General features: G+C 38.9%; 6 protein-coding genes across 7 annotated transcripts in view; 4 read left to right on the forward strand and 2 right to left on the reverse strand.

Moving 5' to 3' along the window:
* Positions 1-116: 116 nt before the first annotated feature.
* Positions 117-3,456, forward strand: LOC114353550 (uncharacterized). 2 transcript variants are annotated; one of them, XM_028305593.1, is made up of 6 exons: positions 117-247; positions 317-530; positions 633-815; positions 997-1,090; positions 1,412-1,504; positions 2,016-3,456. In XM_028305593.1, exons 1-6 carry the CDS (start codon positions 222-224, stop codon positions 2,297-2,299), a joined length of 894 nt encoding a protein of 297 aa, XP_028161394.1. In that variant the 5' UTR covers positions 117-221; the 3' UTR covers positions 2,300-3,456. The 2 variants fall into 2 exon arrangements, with proteins under 2 accessions (XP_028161394.1, XP_028161395.1); XM_028305594.1 differs by lacking the exon at positions 117-247 and having other exon boundaries at positions 450-525; positions 2,016-2,690.
* On the reverse strand, positions 2,666-5,910 carry LOC114353551 (U3 small nucleolar ribonucleoprotein protein IMP3). Its single transcript, XM_028305595.1, has 4 exons — positions 5,679-5,910; positions 5,380-5,591; positions 4,185-4,360; positions 2,666-3,927 (listed from the first exon to the last, which is right to left on the reverse strand). Exons 1-4 carry the CDS (start codon positions 5,813-5,815, stop codon positions 3,907-3,909), a joined length of 546 nt encoding a protein of 181 aa, XP_028161396.1. The 5' UTR covers positions 5,816-5,910; the 3' UTR covers positions 2,666-3,906.
* Positions 5,911-6,226: 316 nt separating this feature from the next.
* LOC114353571 (uncharacterized) lies at positions 6,227-7,582 on the forward strand. Its single transcript, XM_028305623.1, has 2 exons — positions 6,227-6,927; positions 7,010-7,582. The coding sequence occupies exons 1-2, from the start codon at positions 6,367-6,369 to the stop codon at positions 7,154-7,156; spliced, it is 708 nt and encodes a 235-aa protein (XP_028161424.1). The 5' UTR covers positions 6,227-6,366; the 3' UTR covers positions 7,157-7,582.
* A 174-nt stretch (positions 7,583-7,756) lies between these two features.
* Positions 7,757-9,620, reverse strand: LOC114353579 (RNA-binding protein 45). Its single transcript, XM_028305637.1, has one exon. The coding sequence runs from the start codon at positions 9,364-9,366 to the stop codon at positions 7,873-7,875; it is 1,494 nt and encodes a 497-aa protein (XP_028161438.1). The 5' UTR covers positions 9,367-9,620; the 3' UTR covers positions 7,757-7,872.
* Positions 9,621-11,901: 2,281 nt separating this feature from the next.
* On the forward strand, positions 11,902-14,736 carry aft (cap methyltransferase 2). The gene is made up of 4 exons (XM_028305621.1): positions 11,902-12,597; positions 12,687-12,872; positions 13,004-13,124; positions 13,257-14,736. The coding sequence occupies exons 1-4, from the start codon at positions 12,106-12,108 to the stop codon at positions 14,549-14,551; spliced, it is 2,094 nt and encodes a 697-aa protein (XP_028161422.1). The 5' UTR covers positions 11,902-12,105; the 3' UTR covers positions 14,552-14,736.
* Positions 14,737-15,357: 621 nt separating this feature from the next.
* The window catches only part of Nup205 (nuclear pore complex protein Nup205), a 38,737-nt gene continuing 30,155 nt past the window's right edge, over positions 15,358-23,939 (forward strand). The window contains exons 1-11 of the mRNA XM_028305616.1: positions 15,358-15,529; positions 15,912-16,072; positions 16,760-16,880; positions 17,763-17,940; positions 18,593-18,793; positions 18,972-19,308; positions 19,884-19,987; positions 20,372-20,505; positions 21,341-21,489; positions 22,783-22,919; positions 23,750-23,938. Coding sequence (XP_028161417.1) covers positions 15,511-15,529; positions 15,912-16,072; positions 16,760-16,880; positions 17,763-17,940; positions 18,593-18,793; positions 18,972-19,308; positions 19,884-19,987; positions 20,372-20,505; positions 21,341-21,489; positions 22,783-22,919; positions 23,750-23,938 — 1,730 coding nt within the window. The 5' untranslated portion in view covers positions 15,358-15,510. The remainder of the gene's footprint in view (positions 15,530-15,911; positions 16,073-16,759; positions 16,881-17,762; positions 17,941-18,592; positions 18,794-18,971; positions 19,309-19,883; positions 19,988-20,371; positions 20,506-21,340; positions 21,490-22,782; positions 22,920-23,749; position 23,939) is intronic.

Here is a 23,939-nt window from a genome sequence, read left to right on the forward strand (position 1 = left end):
GTATCTGTATCCAAACGCACATGTCGTGATCATATCCGTTCCCTTAAATTATTTTTAATCTGTTAACTTGTCCTTGGTCATCCTACTCTCTAGTCTGTGCTATTGTCTATTTTGTCTATGCTTATTTGTTTACATGTCAAACATGTCAAAGTCAACAAAAAATTCAGCATTTCAGGAAATTCTACGAAAAAATTAATTTTAATTCGTGAATAAAGAATTAAATGTCGAAGAAAAGACGTTTTGAGTTGTAAGTTAAGACAAAGAAACAAAATACAATAAGATATCTGATTGCTTTATTCAACTATTTTATTTTTAGCGTAATGGCTGAGGATAATACTGGAACTCGTCTCGTATCATACGAGCAAGTGAAAACTCTAGTCGATTTCATGGGGCAGAATATTCAGTTTGCTACAGGCAGTCTACGCACGCTCGAAGCTCGCCAAACATCAAAAAAACTTTGGGCCGAGCTGACAAAAATGTTGAATGATTGTAGATTGGGCACTAAAAAAACAGCTGATGGATGGAGTAAGGTTTGTTTGCTATAGAAAGTTTAAAATAATTTAATTAGTATCTCATTAATTTACATTAAAAGGTATAGAACAAAACTTATCATAAATTTTATTTGATTGCAGTACTGGAGTGACTTTAAAAATAAGTTAAAAAATAAAGTAAGAACACTAAATAGGCAAAAGCCTGGATTTGCATTGGATAAAACAATTACACCACTTACAAAACTGGAAAGGAAAGCACTTGTCATCTTAGCACCACATTTTGAGAAGATGCTGTCCAGGACGGAGGCATTTGTGGATAAATCTGTAAGTTTATGTCATTCAACATGTTAATTCTCTTGAAATATAATTTTTACTACTTTGGGAGCCAGAGCTTCAATACATAAAAGCTACTGTATTTTTAATTTAAACCCAACAATTTGTATAAAGGTTCCCTTTAAGTATTCTAGGTATGTTTGTGCTCATTTATATCTTAATATGTTTTCAGGCAGATATTCCACCAGAAGTAAAACTTGAGACATTCCAAGAAAACAATGAATACTGTAAAGATCAAATGGAGAACTCTAATGACAGGTTATCAGGCAAGTTAAGAATAAGACTATTTAAAACTGCAGAAATAATAACTCTTTAAATTGTCCAAAAAAGTCACAACTTAGCTGTTTACATGTGTGTAATATTTTACCAATGAGGGTTTTCACATATGAAAAATCCGCCTGATGGCAATACGTAGACGCAAGGTCCAAATGCTGCATGATTGGTTATTTTTGACATGACATTGACAGATATGTCAAAATCCACCAATCACGCAGCAGTCAGACCCCACATCCACGTCCCGCCATCTAGTGGATTTCTCATACACAAAAACCCTCATTAATTTAACTTTATTTTATTTTTCTGTACAGGTGTAGACAGAGAAAGTGAAGATAGTGCCCAGTCCAGTAATGAGGATTATATGGATGACACAGATTTGAACTCAAACGACCCTTTAGTGCACAGTAAGTAAGCAATTATTATGTTTTAATAAACAGTCCCACTGTTAGTTAAATACAGTTTAAGGGTTGTTAAAAAAAAACACGTTACGACGATACATCATTTTCATTGTGCGACGTCGTATCGGGGAAATATACGACGACACCGAATCATGTCAAGTACGGCACATGAATCGGTGTCGTCGTCGTGTCAATATTAACTGGCGTGTCGTCGTCGTTGTGTTACGTTGCAATATCGTGCCGTAGATTTCCACAATACGATGTTATGCATGTTATAATGCCGCATGGTAGGACGACACGACGTCGCATCATGTTTATGTGTAAGAGGCAAGAGCTAACCTGGCTCATAGGGCGACTAGAAAAATAAAATTAATAACTCGTTTTTTAATGCTACACCTGTGTTAACGTTAAGGTGATCTTCAAATACGCGTTATAGCAATCATTTACAATAGCCGTTGGTTGCATTTATTTAATTACAACGCCGTAAATTATTCTTATTTTACTTTGTATTTTTCAGATCTCTATCCCAAATGGTTAATAGAAGTTGAAAAGAAACGTGCCGACGCCGAGCTACTACGGGCGACAGCGGAAGAGAATCGAGCCAAAGCGTCGGCCAAGAGCGCTGAAGCTGCCCTAATCCAGGCCGAAGCCCTGAAGAGGCTTGCCGAGGCAGCTGTGGCGCAGGCCAATGCTATCGCGCAGATCGCAGCGGTCTTGGAAAGTCGAGCGCACACTGATGACGTGTTGTCTGTCTCGTCAAGCGCTTCGAGTTCAATGCCGGGCTACAGATTACCAAATTAATGCATGTGCAATGTTATTGTTCTCACATCCCTAGCGCCGGGTGTGGTGCGGGCAGCGGGGCGCTCGCGCTAACCGAGTCCACCGCACCGATATCGATCTCAGCATTGGCTTCATAGAGTAACTCGTCTATATGAGACTTTGTATTGGCTTTCCCGCCCGGACGATGCCGAACCGATCACACGCGCAGACACTACGTCTCAAAACCGCCATTTTGTTAATTACCAGTCAGATCAGATAATGCTGTAATGAGAAAGAATATTCACCAAAAGCAAACTAAAACAACGGCGCCATGTGCAATGTACTTTATTGAGATTCATTCAAGTTACAATACATTTTTAAATATTGTTCAACTTTCATGAACTATGTGTTAAACACTCAATTGTCGTTATTTTCAGTAAGTTACAAGCAAATGGAATGTACATATCTTTTTTTAAGACACCAATTAGACACTAGTTTTCTGAGTATTATATGCTTAATATTGAATAAATTGTTGATTACAGTATGTTTTATTTTTTATTAATTCAAGTAGATAATCAAAACATATGCAAAACCATTACGACCACTTCGCAATTTTCCAGAATTTTTAAGAATATTAGTAATTAGTTTGTGCAACACAAAATCCGTTAACCCCTCGTAAAACGTCACACAGTTTTGAAGCAGACATAGTCGTATCACCTCAGTCTGCTCACCCACACAAAACGACGTCGAAAATTGCAGAAGGTGGTAATTTTGGTCTTGTACCAGTCTGAGAGCTGACATGCAGAATTAGGATATGATACTCGTATAATCGACGGATATAATCTAGTCAGTAGTACATAGTACATATAAGTAACTTACAAATCTATCTGATTATATTCAGAAATAAACACACTATAAAATAAAACTAATACAGATTTCCAACAAAAATGTATATAATACTTATCACCAAATGTGGATTCAAGGATCCAAAATTTTCGAAAAGGTAAATTTTATTTACCAAATTTAGAAATTCGTCGCCCCAGTCAATCCAGTTGGACCACCCAGTAGGCCTACAATACAGTTTTACGGAATGATAAACTGCACACAGAAAACTACTTAGGTACTTATAAAACCACATGTAAAGCAAGTTTGTGAATTTCTCTCAAACATTTATCATTGAAAAAGCGGCACTCAAAAAATGGCAATAAAAACATCAAGAAACATAAATGTGACATTATGATTGAAATAAGCTCAAATCATAACAAAATGATGTACACACTGGCAAGAAAAGTGCACTGATACTGCCACATACATTCTAGGGTATCCTGACCCTTTGGTAGAGAAAAAAAATAAGAAAATGAGCTGCAGCATTTCTGCACTCACAAACATGCATGTTTTTTTATTCTACGATTCAACGCAGAGTGGCCAAAACTGGATAGAACATAAATGCAAAACAACAAAGATAAATGCAAAATCGCTAATTGCAAAGTTTGCATTTCTGCCCTAACATATTTTGTTTGGACAATAAATAAGTACTTTAAAATAACTAGAGGTTACAAAACTGGCACAATAAACACAAAAAGTGATTTTTTTGGTTTTTTCTTCTGCGTATGCTTACAGCAGCATTCCAGCAGTTCCTCTTGCTTGATTTAATCATCGTAGTCATCACGCTGAAACAAGAATAATCAAAATATTAAACTCCTACATTTTGCACAAAAGACAATAATAATCGTATATTATTATTACATAACCTACATTGCACAAAAAGTGAATAAGTTAAATGCTGTGACTGAGCGAAATAGATATTTTGCAACTAAATTGATTGGTTTGAGGAGCTGTTGATTAGTTTAAAAAAGTAAAGGTATTGTATGCCAGAATTTTTTTGGTAACAACATATTTTTATAAATATAATGATAATTGAACTTACCAGGTCATTGTACTCCAAGACGTGCCTCTTGATGGCCGAGCCGTCCACCCAGGTGATGAAATCCTCCAGAGCCCTGTTGACCAGGAAGGACGGGTCCGTCACCAGCTCGGTGCCCACCCGTACGTGCCCCTGCTCGATGAATTTGGTGGCTTCAATCAAGTTCTCGGCCATGCTATCTGGAATTGAATGAAATGTCATGGATTAGTAAAATAAAATACCATGTTGTGACAGGGATATTCTATTCTATACAAGGCTTTACTATGATACAAGGCTATAATAATCCTGTCACTCAAGCCAGTATTTCGCTCTAAAAGGTGTAAATACGCAAATGTAGACAATGAGAGCTATCGTTTTAGCGCTCACCAGTTATCGCCACTGTAGAGTAAGGTCCTGTCACTTGCTAGTAGCGACAGTGGCACCAACTGGTGAGCGCGAAAGTGGTAGGAGGACTATCGCATTTGCACTCATCAAGATGGCGCCACTGTAGAGTAAGGTCCTGTCAATCGCCAGGCGTGCCAACTGTTAACACTAGAGTACACGCGCGGACTACTATAGTAGACCAGGGTAACATTTTACGCTATAACTTTTTGAAAACTTGCGCCAGAGAGCTGGCATTCCAGGAAAGCCTCGTTTACTAAATTTGTCAGTAAGCCAGTAAAGCTTGGGTCGCTAGAGTCTGCGCACTTTTCTAAAATTGGCCGTCAAAACTACGGGTCTACTCAAAAGCCTGAAATCACTCGACAAAAAAAATACGTAAGACTTGTAACAAATGGATTTACACCGTGTACCAGGCAGTAGAAAGTCATGAATACTATGACAGATAAAAAACTAATCATATTATTTCAGTCAAATTGTTTTTGTTAACATTGGTCTCAGAGTGCAATTTTGGTCCAAAAAATTTACAACTTTTAAATCTGTTTATAATGTTTGATCCGAAATAGTTATATAAAGAAACTTTGATTATAAAATAACTATAATAAACACTTTTATCATTTACATAGTAATTCTATTCATAATTTGCTTATAAACTGATTTACAGTGATTTTAAATTGGCTTACCAGAGTAGGCCGCGCGTGTATTCGTGTAAAAAAAGGGGCGCGTGTACTGCAGTGTTAAGTATAAAAACGATAGCCCTCATTGAAGTAATAATGTGTAATTGAAGGTAAAAAAATGATGATGTTGAATGATAACTTACTTCGAACCATCACCACGGGCAGCCGCCTGCGGCAGAACGCGCTCGCTGTCACATTCGCCGCCAGGATCAGGTCCCAACGAGTCGGGATCAGCCCCATTTGGTAAAGTTTCTCCAACAGCCGAGCGCTGCATTCAATCCTGAAGTCGCTACAGGCGTCCACCGATATGATCTTCTCGACCAGGGCCCTGATGTCTCTAGACAGTTTGTTGTATCTAAACAGACGTTAAAATTCATTTATTAAACATTTAACTTGTTGAAATGTGCAAATGCGCAGGTGCATAAGAAAAATCAATACTCACTTCGTGTAATCTTCCCGTTTCTGAATGTGATACTTTTTCATTATTTTCACCTCATGCAAGTTATTATCCACCTTCCATGATATGAAATCAACCTTCTTGAGCAGTTTCTCCTCATGAAATTTCAATTTCCGCACCATTTTTCAATACTTCAATGTATGTTTTGGTAAAACACGTGCAATTTCTATGTTTGCAACAGAGGCGAACAGCAGCAAGTAGAATGGTATGGAATGGTAGCTCGCTAGCTCGCTCGCGCACAAATGTCGCGCAGCGCAGCTCAGCCAGCAGAGAAAATCCACAAAAATCAATACTTTTGATAACGTTCAGGAATTTTACATTTTTATAGAAAAAATTAAAACAAGGGTTTATTTTAATTTTATTGAATTTCTGTTTGATTGTATTGTTTTCTGCTTACAAGAAGTCTTCATTAAATATTATTTAATAATTTTAGGAACTTCCAAAACACTATTACGTTGTAGTTACTTTTTAATGCAACGGATATGAAATCCACAATATTAACTAATAATAACTTTGGTAAAGTTTCCGAACGACACGTATGTGTCAAAAACGTGATCGATCGATTGTGTTGAATTTTGCATCGCTTGTTTTCAAATTTTCTTGTAAATCTCTCTCTCTAACTTGCGAAAACTGAAGTTGTGAAAAACGTTGAATACTATCAAGTGTTGAAACAATGGATCCCAATTGTCATAAAGCTATTCCCATTGACTACTCTGAATATTTGGAAAAGCTTGCGAAAATAGATGCTCTGCAAAAAATCACAGATAGCTTGGATATGTCTCTCGCAGAATCGGAGAGAGCCATGATGGAACTTCAGGATATGTTCGAGTACATCCCTGAAGCGGAGACCCGCCGTGAGCAGCCAGGTGCGGCTGCCGGCGCTAACGACGTGAAACAAGAGGACGTGTCTAACTTTTTGGATGCTGCTGCGCCAAAGCTGTTAATGGCGGACATGCCGGAGAGTAACGCCGAGGAAGTTGATGTAGATGATGTGATACAGAGCATGAGAGGCTATGCTGAGGAGCTCCGAAATAACTTCGTGCTGCCCGAACTGGAAGCAATCCAGGCGCGCGAAGGGACGCCAGAGTTGGACTTAACCCAGTATGCAACTGCTTTGGATCAGCTGTGCAGGCGGCTGACTCGCATGAAACTGAGCCAGCGCCAGAACCAAAGAAACCCAGATCTTGATCGCAAATTGGAGGAGTTGTGCAGGGAGGTGGAAAAGTTTTGTCAGGTATTATTTGTTAATTTCCAAGTTAAACATGGCTTGCAATAAGTATTTGAATTAAATTGAAATGTATTTTCTTATTTTGCAGTTGGTGGAATTACGAACGTATGTCAGTGAGGCCAACAGGTCGCACGTTACAGTCCAGAGCAACAGCACTCAGCACTATGACAACATCATAAACAGGCTGCTCTCTGGAATCAATGAAGTGGCATATTTCCTTCAAAATAAAAATTAATTCTCATGGATGTAAAGGATCACAATGATAACTGAAATGTAGAACATTTTTCTCCCTAAAGGTTGTTGTGGTCACAGATCTTATAATCTTGTCAAAGCACTGCTCCATGTAAGAGTATTGTAACCAACTCTTTGTAATCCTTAGTGTAGATGGAGCATGTAATGGCTATTTGAATGTGATATGATTATTATGTCTACTATAACCAGTGCTTTCTCTGTGTTGTACGCTATAAAAGTACAATTAAAAATTCCCAAAAATTAAAATATTTTGTTATTGAGAAGGTACATTTTCGAACACATCCATTTATTTGGTGAATAATAGATGACATGTGTGATTGTGAAGTTAAAAGTGTAGGACTGTAGGAGTTTAAAATTTGTCTCTATAATCTCCAGTATGAATAAGTCAGTCTGTCAAATGAATAATCAAGTATACCTTAAGTATAATTATGTACTCTAGTAGTGAATAAAGTATGCTAACCACTCACTTCTTTTATTGAATGTCCTTGCATAGTAGTTTAGTCAACTAGTAGGATAGGTCAGATGTTAGTAGTTTTTAAGAAAATGAAACATTTAATCAAAATATTTATTTAAAAAATTCATTAGAGGTATATAAAAAAAATTAAACTAATGAAATTAAATATGAATTACGTATAATAATAGTGAAAGTCGATTGGTGCATTTCATTAAAGTCAAATAGTCTTATCTCCAACCTCGGTCTCAGTCGCTTTGATGAAGTTTAATCCTTTTACTTCCCTGGCTAGGTTCTAGGTATTCAGGGTCATCTAGTTTAGCGTCCTCATCCTTGGATGGCCTCTCATCAGCCTCCAATACTTTGTAATGAACGCCATGTAACACTTTTCCATTGAGAGTTCTCATAGCCTCCTGGGCTGCTCTAATACTAGCATATTTCACAAATCCAAATGTTTTGTTAGGAAAAGTGCACACATCAATGAGATCTCCAAAACGGCAGAATATATCCCGTAAAACGGATAACGAAGGTGGATATGGCTTACAAACAATAAAGCATCTCTGAGCTACCCGGTGCATTGTGCCGACCGTAGGCTGTGGAGGCGGCAGACACACGTTGCCATAAGTCTCAGACTCTGAGGTGTGCACTTTTTGGTCAATTTTACCAGTGGTAGCTGCTTTTATCAAAGATGAAGTCTGAGCTATAGCATCAGCTAACTGAAGCAAGTTAGGATTACCAGCATCTAATGAATTTTTAAAACTGTTTACTATGTTTGCCAGGTTACTAGCTACTTTATTGAGGGGGTTATCGTCTGGCTTAATTGTAACAATCTCGCCAGATGGAAATTCATAATTGTTGATTCTTTCTAATGCATATGCCGCTGCCTTCTCGCTGTCATACGTGACAACAGCTTTACAGATCCCGTTGTAAGTGTCTGCAGTGTACTGGCACTGCTGCATTCCTGGCACGATGTTGAAGAGCCTCTCAATGCTTTTTTGAGACACTTGAGGGCTACAGGTAGCTATTATAGTATTATAATTACAAAGTAGTGAGTTTGTTGTAAGGTTAAGGCTATCTTTTAGCAAATTATCATTAAAACTATCATTCATACTATAGTTACTACCTAAAGAACTCTCATTATGTGGCATAGAACTCATATCAAGACTGGGTCTCATACGTTTCAACTCATCTTTTGGTGTGGCAAAGACAGGTTTGTATTTAGAATCACACTCTTCATAAGCCTTTGCCGCATCATAAAAATTGGAGTAATGGACGTAAGCAAAGCCTTTACAAACACCAGTAGCTTTATCTTTTTGCAAATGGACTGAATTGACACGGCCAAATTTTGAGAAGTGATCTATTATTTCACTTTCTGATATATCTTTATGGACTTTGATAAACAATCTTTTGTATCTCTCCTCATTGTTAGTGCCTGGGTCGCTTCTGTTAAGAGCGATCATAACTTTGACAGGTTTCTGATTGGCCCGCAGTGGTTTCAAGTGTAGCTCCTGAATAGCAGCTGCTGCAGATGACGTTTTCGTAAACTTGATGTAAGCTACACCTTTAGGCTCCCCAGAGTTACGGTCCCTCGGAATATGTAAGTCTTCTATGGTACCAAATTGCTCGAAAGATTGTTGCAGGTCTTCCTCTCGAGTTTGCTTACCGCATACTACAAAAATTCTAGAATAAGGCGGTTTTTCTTCCTTGCGGTCTTCAGAACGATTCGAGTAATTATTATACATCTTTTCAGTAAGCAGCACGTAAGCAGTAATACCTTTGTAGTTTGTAATACGTTGGTTGTCTCGTCCAGTCAAGCGAGTCAGTTCAGTAAACGTACACACGTCGTTTTCGTCACATAAGTCGATAGGTTCATACAAATTTGTAGGGTACAACTTAAATTACTTTTCATAAAACTGTGAAAAAGTAGGGTAATTCATATAAACCCAAAATAAATTAAAATAAATCATCAATATTTCCAACAAGCGATCATTCCCTTTTTGACAATTAATGTACTATAACTCACAGATTAGAGAGTATGCTATAACTTGACATTAATGACATTGTCATATCTAGTCATAGACAAAGCAAAAAAAAATTCAAGTGATGTAGTAGGGTAAACCACCCAATCATTGGCACTCTACCAATTTATTGGCATGCTCCAGTTTTTTAAGAAAATTAAGATTCTTTGTAGCCAAACCTTATATTTTTTAGTAGAAATTGAAGAGTAATATCATTTATTACTCAACTGGCTACACACGTTTTTTATTTTTTCAAACATCGCGGCGCTTCAACGATTTGTTTGACAAACCGGGACTTGTGCGAAAAAAACAATCGAAATATTCGTTTTTTACTAAGGAAAGAGCTATCATAATCTTTTAAAAAAATGCAAATCTATTATGTTGTTCTTAAACATAATCATTTTGTCTTATTATTGAATATATTAACTGCCTTTTTAAAACATTATTTTATAATTTAACCGCCAACTTTTAATTATTTGTAGTATGCCAACATTTGGTATGCATAAAATCTGTTTATCCATTTTATTGGCACACATGCCAATAAAAGGGTATTTAAAATAATTTGAGTTTATTAAAAATTATACCTTGTATGTCTCAAAATTGAGTTTAAATTGCATTTAAAATATTTTCTAACGTTTTGGATACACCAATCCAAATGTTGGCCCACTGCCAATTATATAAAATCCATTTATTGGCACGGGTATCAAACATTGGTTAAAAAGGTGCCAATAAAAAATATTATCTTTTTAGCCACTTTCAAAGCCTCAAAGTCTTATTCCACTAATCCCCGTTGACAATCCCCGTCAACGGGATTAGTGAACTTTTTGTTCATTAATCCCCGTTAATGCCAATGGAGTTTATAATGAGGATTAATAAACTAAATCCCCTGTACGTTAAAAATAAAATACTAATGTAAGAATCAGGTACCTTCTATTTGTTATTGGATAAGAACTCACTTATCATTTTTAGTCTTAAAGGACATTGGGAACTTTAATATGAGAAAATGCCCCACAGCGGACAAAGATGAAACGTATTTTATTTCAAAGCTTTATACTTGTAGGTATATTCACTTAAATCGCTATGTTGTGAGATATGGGAATTCTGAGATATGACGAGTCTAAGTTGAAAATATATTTGTCTAAAATGATTTGATATTTTTAAATGTTATGTTGTTTGGCATTGCAGAGTAACCAATAAAAGTAAATAAAATAGTATAAATAAATAAGAAATATAAATAAAATAATATAAATAAAATATTACAAATACTTAAATTAATATTAGACAACATCTCATATATTACTCCAACCCAAAATAAGTAGCTAAGGCGGTTCTATATTGGCTCACATAAAATTCTAAATCCTATTCTTTGTCTTACTACCGATTTGTGTTCATAATAATCTCTCTTCATAATTTTATTTTTCATACTTTTTTTATTCATACATTTTTATTACTACCATCGGAGCTCATAACAGTTAGTGATCATAATTTTTTTATCAATACTGTTACTACCAAGAACCATTTAAAATACATAATTTTAATTTTCAGATCTTTTTTTTTCATAACATTCATTGATCATATTGTTATAATTAATAATGTTGTTACTAAGAACATACTTCAACTCATAATGTTGTTGTTCAGAATAATTTACTTTATAACAGACATAGGTACTCGTATCTTTAAAAAAAATCATATATAATCTAAAGCCTGGTCCGTGAGCAATATAATTAAGCAGCGATAAGGATGGGTAGCTTGGGGTCATTGGACAAAATGCTACGTGCTCACGGACCAGGCTTTAATTTGTGCTTTAATAGAGTAGATAAGCATGCAGAGCATGCAGCATGAAAGCAAGCATGCAGCATGCATTGGTATCTCCTCGTCTCCGGCGCTGCGGGATGTGCAGCCCTTCCGCCCTTGCGTAACGAGGCTCAGGCACCCACGCTTGCTCTGCACTTGAGTTGCACTTGCACTCCAGCTCGCCCGGGCGCCTGAGCCTCGTTACAGCGGGCGAGGGCTGCCCTCCCTCCGCGCCTCCGGTTTTTAAATTACACTCTAGGNTGTTTTTTTCTTTGATAAAACATATTTTTACATGTAAATTTTACCGGTTTTGTGAAGTAGCTGCTTAAAGTGCCAATAATTGGGTGGTTTACCCTATTACCGGTTTTGGAAATATGTTGAGCTGTGAAGTTTGTGTTTTTTTTAGTGTTGGTAATATTTCCATCATTACTGACTGTCAATACTGTCATTAATGTCATTCGATTGACATCAGGTTATCCCCAAATGTGTGTTTATTTATTCGGTGTTTTTATTTTAATTCGTACTACGCACTTGTAATTATCATAAGAATGTGATTTTCAAGGAAAAAGTTGTCTATTTTCTGCTGTTTATATTGATAATATCTTTATTTTAGATACATTTATCTCTCAGCTTGTGGTCGCTCAATTTTTGTAAACAGTAGATTAGACAATGTTTAGCAACACCGATAGCTTTTCGTTTTATCCTCGGCAAAGATTCTTCAGAAATGGCGAGTTTGAAGTCGAATTAAATGACTTGTTCAATAAGAAATTTCAGTTTCGGTTCAATAGCAGTTGGAAGTTACCAGACAAAGAGCTTTGGTTCTCGGCTCCTCCGTGGAAAGTGCAAGAGCTTGATATACTCAAAAACCGATTGAATTTCCATAAGAGTCAACTGAATGATTTCAACATTGAAGAATGGAGCAGCCACACGCGGCGCCGAAACCCAGCAGGGGAAGTGGGGTGGAAAATCAGATGTCTTATCAACCCTGAATTTCTCACACAAGCATGGACTAAGTTCTATGAATGTGCATCAACCTACAGTGTAGTTCCCAGACAGGCTATGTCTGAGGGAAAAATGGTTTCTTTACACCTTTGTGAGGCTCCTGGTGCATTTATAACTTCCTTAAATCATTACATGAAGTTAAATTATCCCAATATTGATGTAAGCTGATTTTGTATGTGACATAAGTACTGTCTAATATCTATTCTTCCTTATATTGGTAATATATTTGTGTTACTTTTGCTTTCCAGTGGAAGTGGGTGGCAAATACACTGAACCCGTACTATGAGGGCAACTCACCATCAAACATGATTAGTGACGACAGATTCATGTTTCACACTCTAAACAACTGGGACTTTGGTGTAGATAATACAGGGAATTTAATGGACTGGGAAAATTCTCAAGCCATTGTGAAGAAGGCCAAATCATTGGGAAAGGTAAACTCAAAGTTTACTTTTTATTTTAATACTTCACACTCTTATTGACTCAAGTGGATCAGTAATAATTCTAATTTTATTTGTGTAATGCTTTACCCAACCAGACAAAACCATTATTAATTTATTTCTAGGTTCTGTTAGTCACAGCAGATGGATCCATTGATTGCATGCAGAGGCCTGATGCCCAAGAAGAGGTCACATCCCCCCTCCATTATTGTGAGATAATAACTGCTCTTCAAGCCTTGAGTCCAGGTAAACTCTTCTTAAAAAAATATTTATTGAGGGCTTATCTATCTGGTCTACTTTCTAAGATACCCATACTATTATTTTTATTATATTTACTTCTTGCAACTGTGTTAATATTTAATTTGTTTTTTTTTTCAGGTGGTACATTTATATTTAAACTGTTCACAATGTTTGAGCATTCAACTGTGAGCCTGCTCTACTTGATTAACCACTTGTTTGGTGAAGTGAACATCTACAAGCCCGTTACCTCGCGCCAGGGGAATTCTGAAGTTTATGCTGTTTGTTTGAATTACAAAGGCTTTGCTAGCTTAGAGATGTACGTACCAATGCTTAAATCAGCGTATGGTACAGAGATTTACGGCAGTCACTCGTTGTTTCCACTTGATGCAATACCTGAAAGTTTTTTGAAGCAAATTGAAGAGTGTGCCTGCTATTTCTGTTCAATTCAGTGTCAGGTCATAAATGACAACTTACAGGCCTATCTTATGCAGAAGAATATTGCTTTGCACAGAGATATGAAACAAATAAGAACAATTGTCGCCACAGAATTTATTTGGCAGTATGGTTTGAAGCCTTTGGAATATGAATCAGAAATACTGAAAGGTATTTTACATGAAGAAAACAAGGTTAACATGAATCCTAGATATCATCGTGGATCGTACACTGAAAGGCAATTGTATACTAAATTGTCCTTGAAAGAAAAATCCAAAAATTTAAATGCCTTTTTACAGGCTGAAATTTTAACTAATCCTCTAATATTGATAAATGAACCAGTGAAATGGCTGACATTTTACGATAAAGATATTAATCTAAAATTGACTTTTACGTATGGCTTACCATTGCAGAAAATAAACAGCTCAAAGTTTATATTTGTGCCAATATTCAGACTGTACCAGCAGATTTTAGCGGAAGGTGAATTTAAAGAAATTATATTTACTAAAGGTGTAAAGAGCACTGAACAAAACTTAAAAAGTTTAAACATTAAAATACACCAAGTGTTGTGTTTGCCAGAGTTTGACTTATCCGAAAGTTATGGTGTTTTCGAAAAGAAATGTTTCCTAACTATTTACAACATGATGAAGTTACTGACTGTTGGGCAAACACTTCTCATACAAAACTTCAATCTTCTAACACATTTCAATGTGAGTTTTGTGTATATTATTTCGAAAAAATGTTTCGAAAGAACTGGATTTACATCTAGCAACAGCATCATTTTGTGTAATCTTCAGAACAAGGCAGCATTCGAATACTTGGATCAAATACAAAGCGAATGTGAGAAGTTGCAGAATGAAGACAAAAGGGATGTATTGAATTCTTTGCCTGTTCAAACTACTAATGTAGGAGAGTTTTTCAACAATATTGTATTTTATAATAACACATTTTACAGGAACAAATGTACAGATTTTTTGTCTACCATAGAGCAAACTATTTAAAGCCTAATTAATTAGGTTATTTATTGGATAAAATGTATTGTATTTTGCATTTAAATAGATGACGAGAGTTATTTTTATTAACAACTTTTACTATTAGTAAATTCTGATTGTCTGTTAAATATCGAGATTCCAATAATCTTCAATAAATGTTGTAGATGATGAAATACATGTGACTTAACCATGCATGTTCATTTTATTGATTCTTTAAAAAAATATTCCCAGTCAGACCCATTCCGGTTTATTCCCGTTGTCTCCAATGCCCCACCGTAGTTGTTAGGGGAATTCCGTATCCATAAACAAAAAACATTCCGCGGATGACCTGATATTGTGTCATACTTAAACACTCATAGCACACAAAACTTGTACCCGGTTTTTACCCGACGATTACGATTTACGCCAGAAGGAGGGTTATATTTTATAGTAAGTACTTAAACGTGTAAGTAATGTATACCTACATTATTTAAATTTATTATCTTGCACCTAGATTAAGTACATTATCTTATCGCAATTTCTACAAATAGGCAAGTACAAGTCTTAAATTTATCAGATTATAAGCTTTTTAATTAATTTTTCATAAACTTTAGGAAGTTCTTTTTTAAAATAACACTTTTAATCATTGCTTGAAGAGCAGTAACATCACAACATGTATCAAGCAAGGATTGTTTAATTATTTTAATTTATATGGTCATGGCCAAATTTATAATGCAAGTCGGTATTAGCTCTCTCCAAGATATCTGCTCGATCTCTCAAGAGCTCAATTATCAAAATCTGTAAACACCGGTTCAAGGAGCATCTCTATTTTGATTAATGTCTATCTTGTTTGTGGTTTTCATTCAAGCAACTGTCAGAAAATTGAAACAACAATTTCAAGCAAGCCACCGTTTTCAATAAATAAATAATTCATTAAACACCTATGTGCTGTGCAATAAACTGAAATATTGAGGTGTACTCCATATTGCATGATGGATATTAACGAAGGTAATCATTGTAACCTCTATTTGGCTAACCTTACTTGGCGGCATTTGGTTTCTTCAGTTAAACTGTAAAATACGGGTATAAACGTTGTATAAAACCATGATATGACTTTCATAATCTACTTTTAATTTTCACTCTTTCATCAGCTTGCAAGTGAACATCTAATGACTCAAGAAATTGATCAATGTTATGATTGCATTTAGGTTATGATTTAGTTATTTACTTACTACCAAGATGCAGATTTATTATGTTTGATCGTATACAATCCAAGTGGTCTTTTACTCTTCCTTAGTGCTATAAAACAATAACAATATATGTGTACTAATAAAGACATTTTGCTGTTTGGTTAGTTAATACTATGTTCTATTACCGTTTTACCAATCAGGAACAACCACGGACGACCTATGGACGCCTTACAAGGAGCTGGTGGCGGTAGTGGAAGGCTACTTGGCCCACGAGAGTGGTGGCGCGCCTTACGCGGTGCACACGTTTGAGTCCGTGTTGAGACGCCACAAGCAGACCTTTTTGTCACTTCTCAAAAATCCGGTAAGTCATATAAAACTACTAATAATAATAATATAAGCCTTTATTACTGGATTAAAAGATATTTTACAACATTAACATTTTCATTTTACAATTTAGCTGCACTCATCTCCAGTTTGTCCTTGGACATAGGCCTCCTCCAATGATCTCAATGCTTCTCTGTTTCTAGCCATAAGCCATAGCTATAAAACTACTACCCATCATTAAACTAAAATTATTGATTGAAAAATTGAACCAGTAAAATCTATGCCTTGCTTTCACATAATGCTGTCTTAGGCGGAGTTGCACCATCTTACTTTAATTTTAACAATTGTCAAAAATCTGTCAAACTGCATACAAAAACACTGGTTATCATCATTGTTACGGTTAAAGTTAGGTGGTGTAACTCAGCATTAGGGTTTGATTTTGATTGAAAAAACCATAAAGGCTAGCTTTTGACTCTGTATTTTTATGCACATAGAATAGAATAGAATAGAAGTACTTTATTACTTGTTGCCTATCTTATGTCATTATTGCACACTGTAAAACCCTGGTTTTCCTAAATAAATAAATAAATAAATTTATTCAGCATTTAACATTATGAAATCTTTTATCACACGAAAATTAAGGTACAATTTTTATTTTTCTATATGATGTAAAAGACCTAAACCAGTTCCAGCAAATGTGATTTCAATCCTACTTATGTTGTAGGCCAAGAGCCAGTCCAGCAGAGAAGAGATCAAAAGGGGCATCACAGAAGGAGTGAACCTGCCCAGCATAGGCAGGACTCTGCTCTCCAAGGAGTTGGTGGACGAGGCTATCATTATATCAGGTACTAGCTTTCCGCCCTCGGCTTCGCCCGCGTGGACTTCATATTTTTTTCCAAAATAAAATGTAGCCTATGTTACTCGTGAGTAATGTAGCTTTCGAATGGTGAAAGAATTTTTAAAAACGGTCCAGTAGTTTTTGAGCCTATTCATTACAACCAAACAAACAAACAAAGTTTTCCTCTTTATAATATTAGTGTAGATGTGGGTTGTTGTTGAAGTAAAACTACTGCTTTGACTAAAAGCTGAACTTGTAATATTGGAGACATTGTAGTTTACAAAAAGAAGTTGATAATGGTTTGGTTGATTTATTAACAACACAATAGCTTACAAAACTATCTTTATCACTCCTATTTAGTTACTATTCCAGTTCCTTGTGTATATCCTGAGCTGTGCTAAGACTGATGCCAAGTGTGCGAAGCTTTGAAAAAAAGGTGTTGTCGAATCTAAGTCGCGTGTCGTCTAGTGTGCCTTTAAAGTCCGGTCGCCGTGCAGATAGAATTTCGTCCAATGACCCCTAGCTACCATATCTTCTTTCCTTATCGCTCGCGCGTACTTATATTGCTGTCGCGACTGTGCGACGGGCGGCAGCAGTGTGTGTGCGAGCGCGACAGCAACATAATCACGCGCGAGCGATAAGGATGGGTAGCTTGGGGTCATTGGACGAAATTCTCTGCGACTGGACTTTATTACTCTTATTACTCCAACTTCCTTGTGTATTAAAATAGTAAGACACGGGTCTTAACGCGACGTTTATTAATGAGTCAAGCCGTGAGTACATAATGTAACTAAGTTTTATTAAGTTATGTATGAGACCCGTGTCTTACCATTTTAGTTGAAATGGAACGCGAAAGTTTAAAAAATAATTCCTTGTGTATTGTCCGCAGATATGTACAACGTCAACGAGTACCTAGCGCTGGAGCTGCTTCACACTGCACAGAGGCAGGCGCCGCGCCACCCGGGGCTGCCGCGCGGGCTGGTGGCCGTGCTGCTGTACTACGACGGCAAGCGCGCGCTCGTGCAGGCGCTCAAGGAGCTGTTCATGGCGCGGGACGGCGTGTGCTGGTGAGTGACGCTAGGGCTCCGCACACGGCGCGAGGCAGGCGCCGCGCGGGCTGGTGGCCGTGCTGCTGTACTACGACGGCAAGCGCGCGCTCGTGCAGGCGCTCAAGGAGCTGTTCATGGCGCGCGACGGCGTGTGCTGGTGAGTGGCTCTCCGGAGACTAGTGCCCGTTTTCACTATCAATCCCTAATTTTTAAGTGACCCCTATGACAATAAAATTCATATTATGTGTTACCCTAGAGGTTACTTAAAAGTTACGGATTGATGGTGAAAACGGGCATAGGTCTCGTTTTTTCAAAAAGCAGCATTTATATTCTTTGGCCAGTGCAGACCTAGCGAGGCGACTTCTGGCGGCGCTACGCGGCGCTTGACATCTTCACCCGGTGACATTCGCTTGCGGAGGCTCTTGACGGCTCTTAGCAACGCTCGGAATCTCATGACCTGGATCAGGCGAGGTGCAAGAGCGTATAGACTACTTCTGGCAGCGCCGCGTGCCGCTTGAAATGCGCTTGCGGAGGCTTTCGACGGCTCTTTGCGACGCTCTGAGTTTCATGATTTGCGACAGAACCACGCTTCGCTGCGTCTCGGCAAGTCTGCATTGGCCTTTATCATCTTGGGAGTAGTTAATATTAGGCTCTATCACATTGTCCGCAGGTCAATAAGCGCTCGCGAGGAGATCGTGAGCTACGTGTCTCGATACGTGGGCGGGCTGGTCGCGGGCGGGCAGCTGGAGGCGGCGCTTGACGCGCTGCAGCAGTGTTCGCTGGACGCTGAGCTGTCGCTGCTGCAGCGCAACCGCGCGCTGCCGCCGCCCAGACACCACGCGCGGCTTGTAGCCACCATCGACGCCACCAGGTGAGGGGCTGGCTGGAGAAGGCGTTGGAACCATCAACAGTGTCACAACTCGATTACCTTCTCCTACTACTCGACCTCGGACTACTCATCAAAATCAAAATGAAAATCAAAAATATTTATTCACTTTAGACCACAAGTGGCACTTATGAACGTCAAAATATAGTAAATAATAAAAAAGGTACCCCTTATGCATCCTCCGACTACTCGACCTCGGACTACTCGACCTCCGACTACTCGACCTCCGACAACTCGACCTCCGACTACTTGAACTCGGACCACTCGACTTCGGACTACTCGACCTTCGACAACTCGACCTCCGACTAGTCGACCTCCGACTACTTGTACTCGGACTACTCGACCACAGACTACTCGACCTCCGACTAATTGACCTCCGACTACTCGACCTCCGACTAGTCGACCTCCGACAACTCGACCTCCGACTACTTGTACTCGGACTACTCGACCACCGCATACTCGTCCGATATTCAGTTCAAAAAGCAGAAATTAGGAGACATGTATACCTTGATTTTTTAGAATCCAGCAGAGATGTAAACAAACACTTTCATACACAATTACACCATAATCACTTACGTGTTCATAATATCATACACATTATTTAACAAGCCCATGAAACCAACTTTATTTTCACGTTTATACAAGTTTGAAATCAATCTTTGAAACAAATTATTTTAGCAAAATACGTGGACGATGAAAATTTGTGANATGTAATACCAAGTCCAGGCCAGGAAATCTTTAACGTTTTACATAAATATATTGACTTGGCCATCGCATGAAAACACGTGTAAATTAAATTATTTAGTGCGATGGCCAAGTCAATAATTTATGTAAAACGTTAAAGATTTCCTGGCCTGGACTTGGTATTACATGGATCTCACAACTTTTTACCGTAGAACAACTGAGTTGCGAGACTTGGTTTTTTTGACAAGTATTGTTTTTGATGGGATTTTCTTTTACAAATTACTTGCTTATTAATTGCACCATTTCTTATTCATAAAAAGGCTTCTTCTCTTCTTCTTACATACTGTAATTTAAAAACAAAGCTTTTTTTATTTGGTTACTTTTTTTGCAGCAAACCACATCGCCGTCGCTAGGACCTACAGGCGCATTAGATGAGGTGTCTCTTACACTACAGATGGCACTGCTTTACGCATTAGATTTATCAGTATTACACAGGTATGAGTCTCATTTAACTTACAATATCCAATAATTGTTTTGTGTTGATGTTAGGCATAGTTTAGTTTGGCGTGGCAAGTTTTCTGCCTTCTGATTGGGACATTGTGCTTCTATATCCATTGGGCTATAGAAGCACAATGTTTAGAAAGAGTGTGTCACATTTAGGCTACTTTAAAATTACGATGGTCCCGCGAGAAGGCATCCGCTGCCGCCGCGTTGCTGACGCCTGATGTGAACTATCCTCACATTACTTTCACTATCAATCCCTAATTTATAAGTGACACCTGTGGTAACAAATAACAGGCATTTTGTTTTCAAAGGGACCACTTAAAAATTAGGGATTGATGGTGAAAACGGGCATTAGACATACGAATGTTTTCCTAGACGTGAAGATGGCGAGGAGCTGGCAAAGAAGCTGCCGCTCATCGAAGACCCGGAGCTGATCCCGATCCTGCTGGAGCAGCTGTCGCCGCCTTCGCAGGGCGCGCAGCCGGAGAACCCCGGCACCACTGCAGCTGGTAAGTGCTTGCTGTATACGTCACTTTCGGTCTGCTGTGCGTCTTATTTCAAATGTACCTTAGGATCTTGTGTAAAATATATTGTAATGTCTGATTTCAAATTTACCTTAGGATCTTGTAGTAATAACCTGTGCATTCGGGCGCCAAATGTCGAGGAGTCTGTCTAAAAATTGCTGAAATTGTGAAAGTACAAGGATGATGGTCCATCTTATGTGGTGGCTCATAAACGTTGATTTCTTTACTTATTCCTAGATCTTCATTAAAATTACACACCCTATTTTTTATTAATGTCATGCTACGTTTTTTTATAATTTTATTACCTTCTTCTCTGACATAGCAGTCAATAGTCGGCCGTTTGGTGTAGTGGTTCAGAACGGACTACTATGCCGAGAGGTCCCGGGTTCGATTCCCGGCCGGGCAGAAATTGAAATGATGAATTTTAATTTCTGTGACGGGTCTGGGTGTGACTATGTATAATATTTATGTATTTAAAAAAAAAGTATATAAGTAGTATATCCGTTAAGCTAGCACCCATAACACAAGCATTAAGTTGCTTACTTTGGGGCTAGCTGGCGCTGTGTGAAATTGTCCAAAGATTTGTCCAAAGATTTATAATGCGGTCATGGTTACGTTGCCAGACTGCCTATCGCAGTCAGATACGCGATTTTACACAGCAGATTTAACTTGATCAGTTTAGCGCATACGTAAACTGCTGCGCGATGCGGTTCCTCTTCTTTCCCATGAAGTCGCTCTATGTATTTGTCTCCTACAGACATGTCTGAAACTTTATATCTGCGTCTACCTACTCGTATAAGTCGTTATTGTGTGTGTATAGGTGCGGGCTGCCGCGCACTATGCCAGCTATCGCTAGGGCTGGCACTAGCGGCGCTGAAGCGCGGGCCGCAGTCGCTGGCGCGCGCGCAGCTCAAGCTCGACCTGCTGGACCAGGACGAGGTGCTGGTGGACGCCGCCATCGACGGGAAGGTATGTATTAAAGCCTGGTCCGTGAGCACGTAGAATCCCGTCCAATGACCCCACGCTACCCATCCCTATCGCTCGCGCGTAATTATGTTGCTGTCGCGACTGTGCGACGGGCGCCCGCAGTGAGTGTGCGAGCGCGACAGCAACATAATTACGCGCGAGCGATAGGGATGGGTAGCTTGGGGTCATTGGACGGGATTCTACATGCTCACGGACCAGGCTTTAGCAGAGTATATACAAATGAGTAGATCATCTTCATAGAAACGCACCGAGCGCGGTTTGTATGCGGCGCGCACGCACACACTGACAAAATTCAGCGCACCTCACCTCTAATCAACGCTAAATTTTGTCAGTGTGTGCGTGCGCGCCGCATACGTATTGGCGCGCTCACACACAAACCGCGCTCGGGCGTTTCTATGAAGATACGATATAAGAGTGGATTACACGAGCGATCGCTTGGCGGGGCGAGATACACCCAGGTTACAATACGATCAAATTAGCGTGGCAGCCGTGACGTCACATCGACGCTCTGGTACGGACAGGGTGAACGTGGGGAGGGTGAGTGCGAGGGAGAGTAGCATTCTAGCGAGGTGCGCACGGCGCAATATCACTGCAAAGCAAGCCGTTGCGGGCACGTTCGCGCGATCTTATTCTGCCGAAAAATTGCTCATGGGAAAGTATGATGAGCATTGGTATTTATACAGGGTGTTAGGTATATGGGTATATGAGCCGACACTAGCCCATGTTAACATGGTCATATAAATGGTATGGTGAAGTCAGAAAATTGATATCTTCATTTTAATTATTTTAATTTTCATACAAATCGCATTTTATAAAATTTATTTTGTATGAAAATATAAAATAAATAAAATGACAATATCAAATTTCTGACTTCACCATACCATTTATATGCCCATGTTAACATGGGCTAGTATCGGCTCATATACCCATTTACCTAACACCCTGTATAATCTGGTCGCTGAGCACGTAGAATTTTGTCCATTGACCCCAAGCTACCCATCTTTATCGCTCGCGCGTAATTATATTGCTGTCGCGACTGTGCGACGGGCGCCCGCAGTGAGTGTGCGAGCGCAACAGCAACATAATTACGCGCGAGCGATAAGGATGGGTAGCTTGGGGTTATTGGACAAAATTCTACGTGCTCAGAGACCGGGCTTTAACTGGGGTCAGAAATGTTTATCTTTAAATCATTTATGATTTAATCATCTTTTTTTTCGTTTTCATCATTCATGATTTAAGAATTTGGGCTAGGATTAATATAAATGATATTTTTAGGTATTTGAGTATCTGGACGAGGCAATACTGTCGACGGACCTGGTGTGGAAGGACGAGTACTACCAGCGCCGCATACACATCCTCATCACGGACTTCATCGTGCTCATGCACTCCAAGCTCATGGAGATGAGGGTCAAGTAAGTGATACTTATTAGTTGATAACTTTCACGCAATATTTAGAGAATATCATCAGGTCATCAGGACAAAAATTATGATAATGTGAATCTAAATTTTATAAAAAAATTTAAGCAGATTCAGAATCAGATATCGTGTGGTGATTCCCAGCGCTCAATCATAGGTCCTCTTCTTTATAATGTGGTTTTATGATTATGTTTTGTAGCTACGCGAAACATAAATATGTGTTACGCAGAAGATATTCGTACTGTAAACGAGTAACTGCCGATCTTCTTCTTGTCGTGTCGACAACAAATCTACACAGTGTGAGCGGACTGGTTGGACTTCGGAACAATACCACGAAGACAAACCGAAGTCCAACCAGTACGCTCACTGCCAATATGATCTCGATATGGAAAACGACAACGTAGTAACGTGTATTTGGTAGTAAAACAGAGTCTGAGACAGGTGTTTATGGGCGACGGTAATCACTACCATCAGGTGATCCGTTTGTTCGTTTGCCTCCTGTCACATAAAAAAAGTCCAATCACAAGCCCAGAGTTAAATTTGTGGTGGTGGGTGCTTTCGTTTGGAGGATGGATGTCGACATCTATCTATCTATCTTCTATCTATCTATATAAATAAAAATGAATTGATGTTCGTTAGTCTGATTAAAAGTCGAGAACGGCTGGGCCGATTAAGCTGATTTTGGTTTTAAAATGTTTGTCGTAATCCAGGGTAGGTCTAAACGGTGAGCAAATACGCGCGCGATGTTGTTTTTCTGTGACAGACAAAATTCCACGCGGGCGAAGCCGCGGGCGGAAAGCTAGTCGTTAATATTCTTTGTGTCCAGGGCGGACGAGGCGGCGCGTGCCGTAGCCATGTACGCGGCAGAAGGTGTGATGGCGCCAGCCGGGGCTTCGGGCCCGCGCACGCGCCTCGACGCTTTGCTGCGCTGCGTGGAGCGGCTCTACGCGCGCGACCCGCTCGGCCTGCGCCACGAGTACTGGGCCGCCGCCGCCGACCGCCCGCCGCCGCACAGG

The sequence above is a fragment of the Ostrinia furnacalis genome, unplaced genomic scaffold (genome assembly GCF_004193835.3).
Source record: "Ostrinia furnacalis isolate ACB-3 unplaced genomic scaffold, ASM419383v2 OfSCF1743, whole genome shotgun sequence".
NCBI lineage: Eukaryota > Metazoa > Arthropoda > Insecta > Lepidoptera > Crambidae > Ostrinia > Ostrinia furnacalis.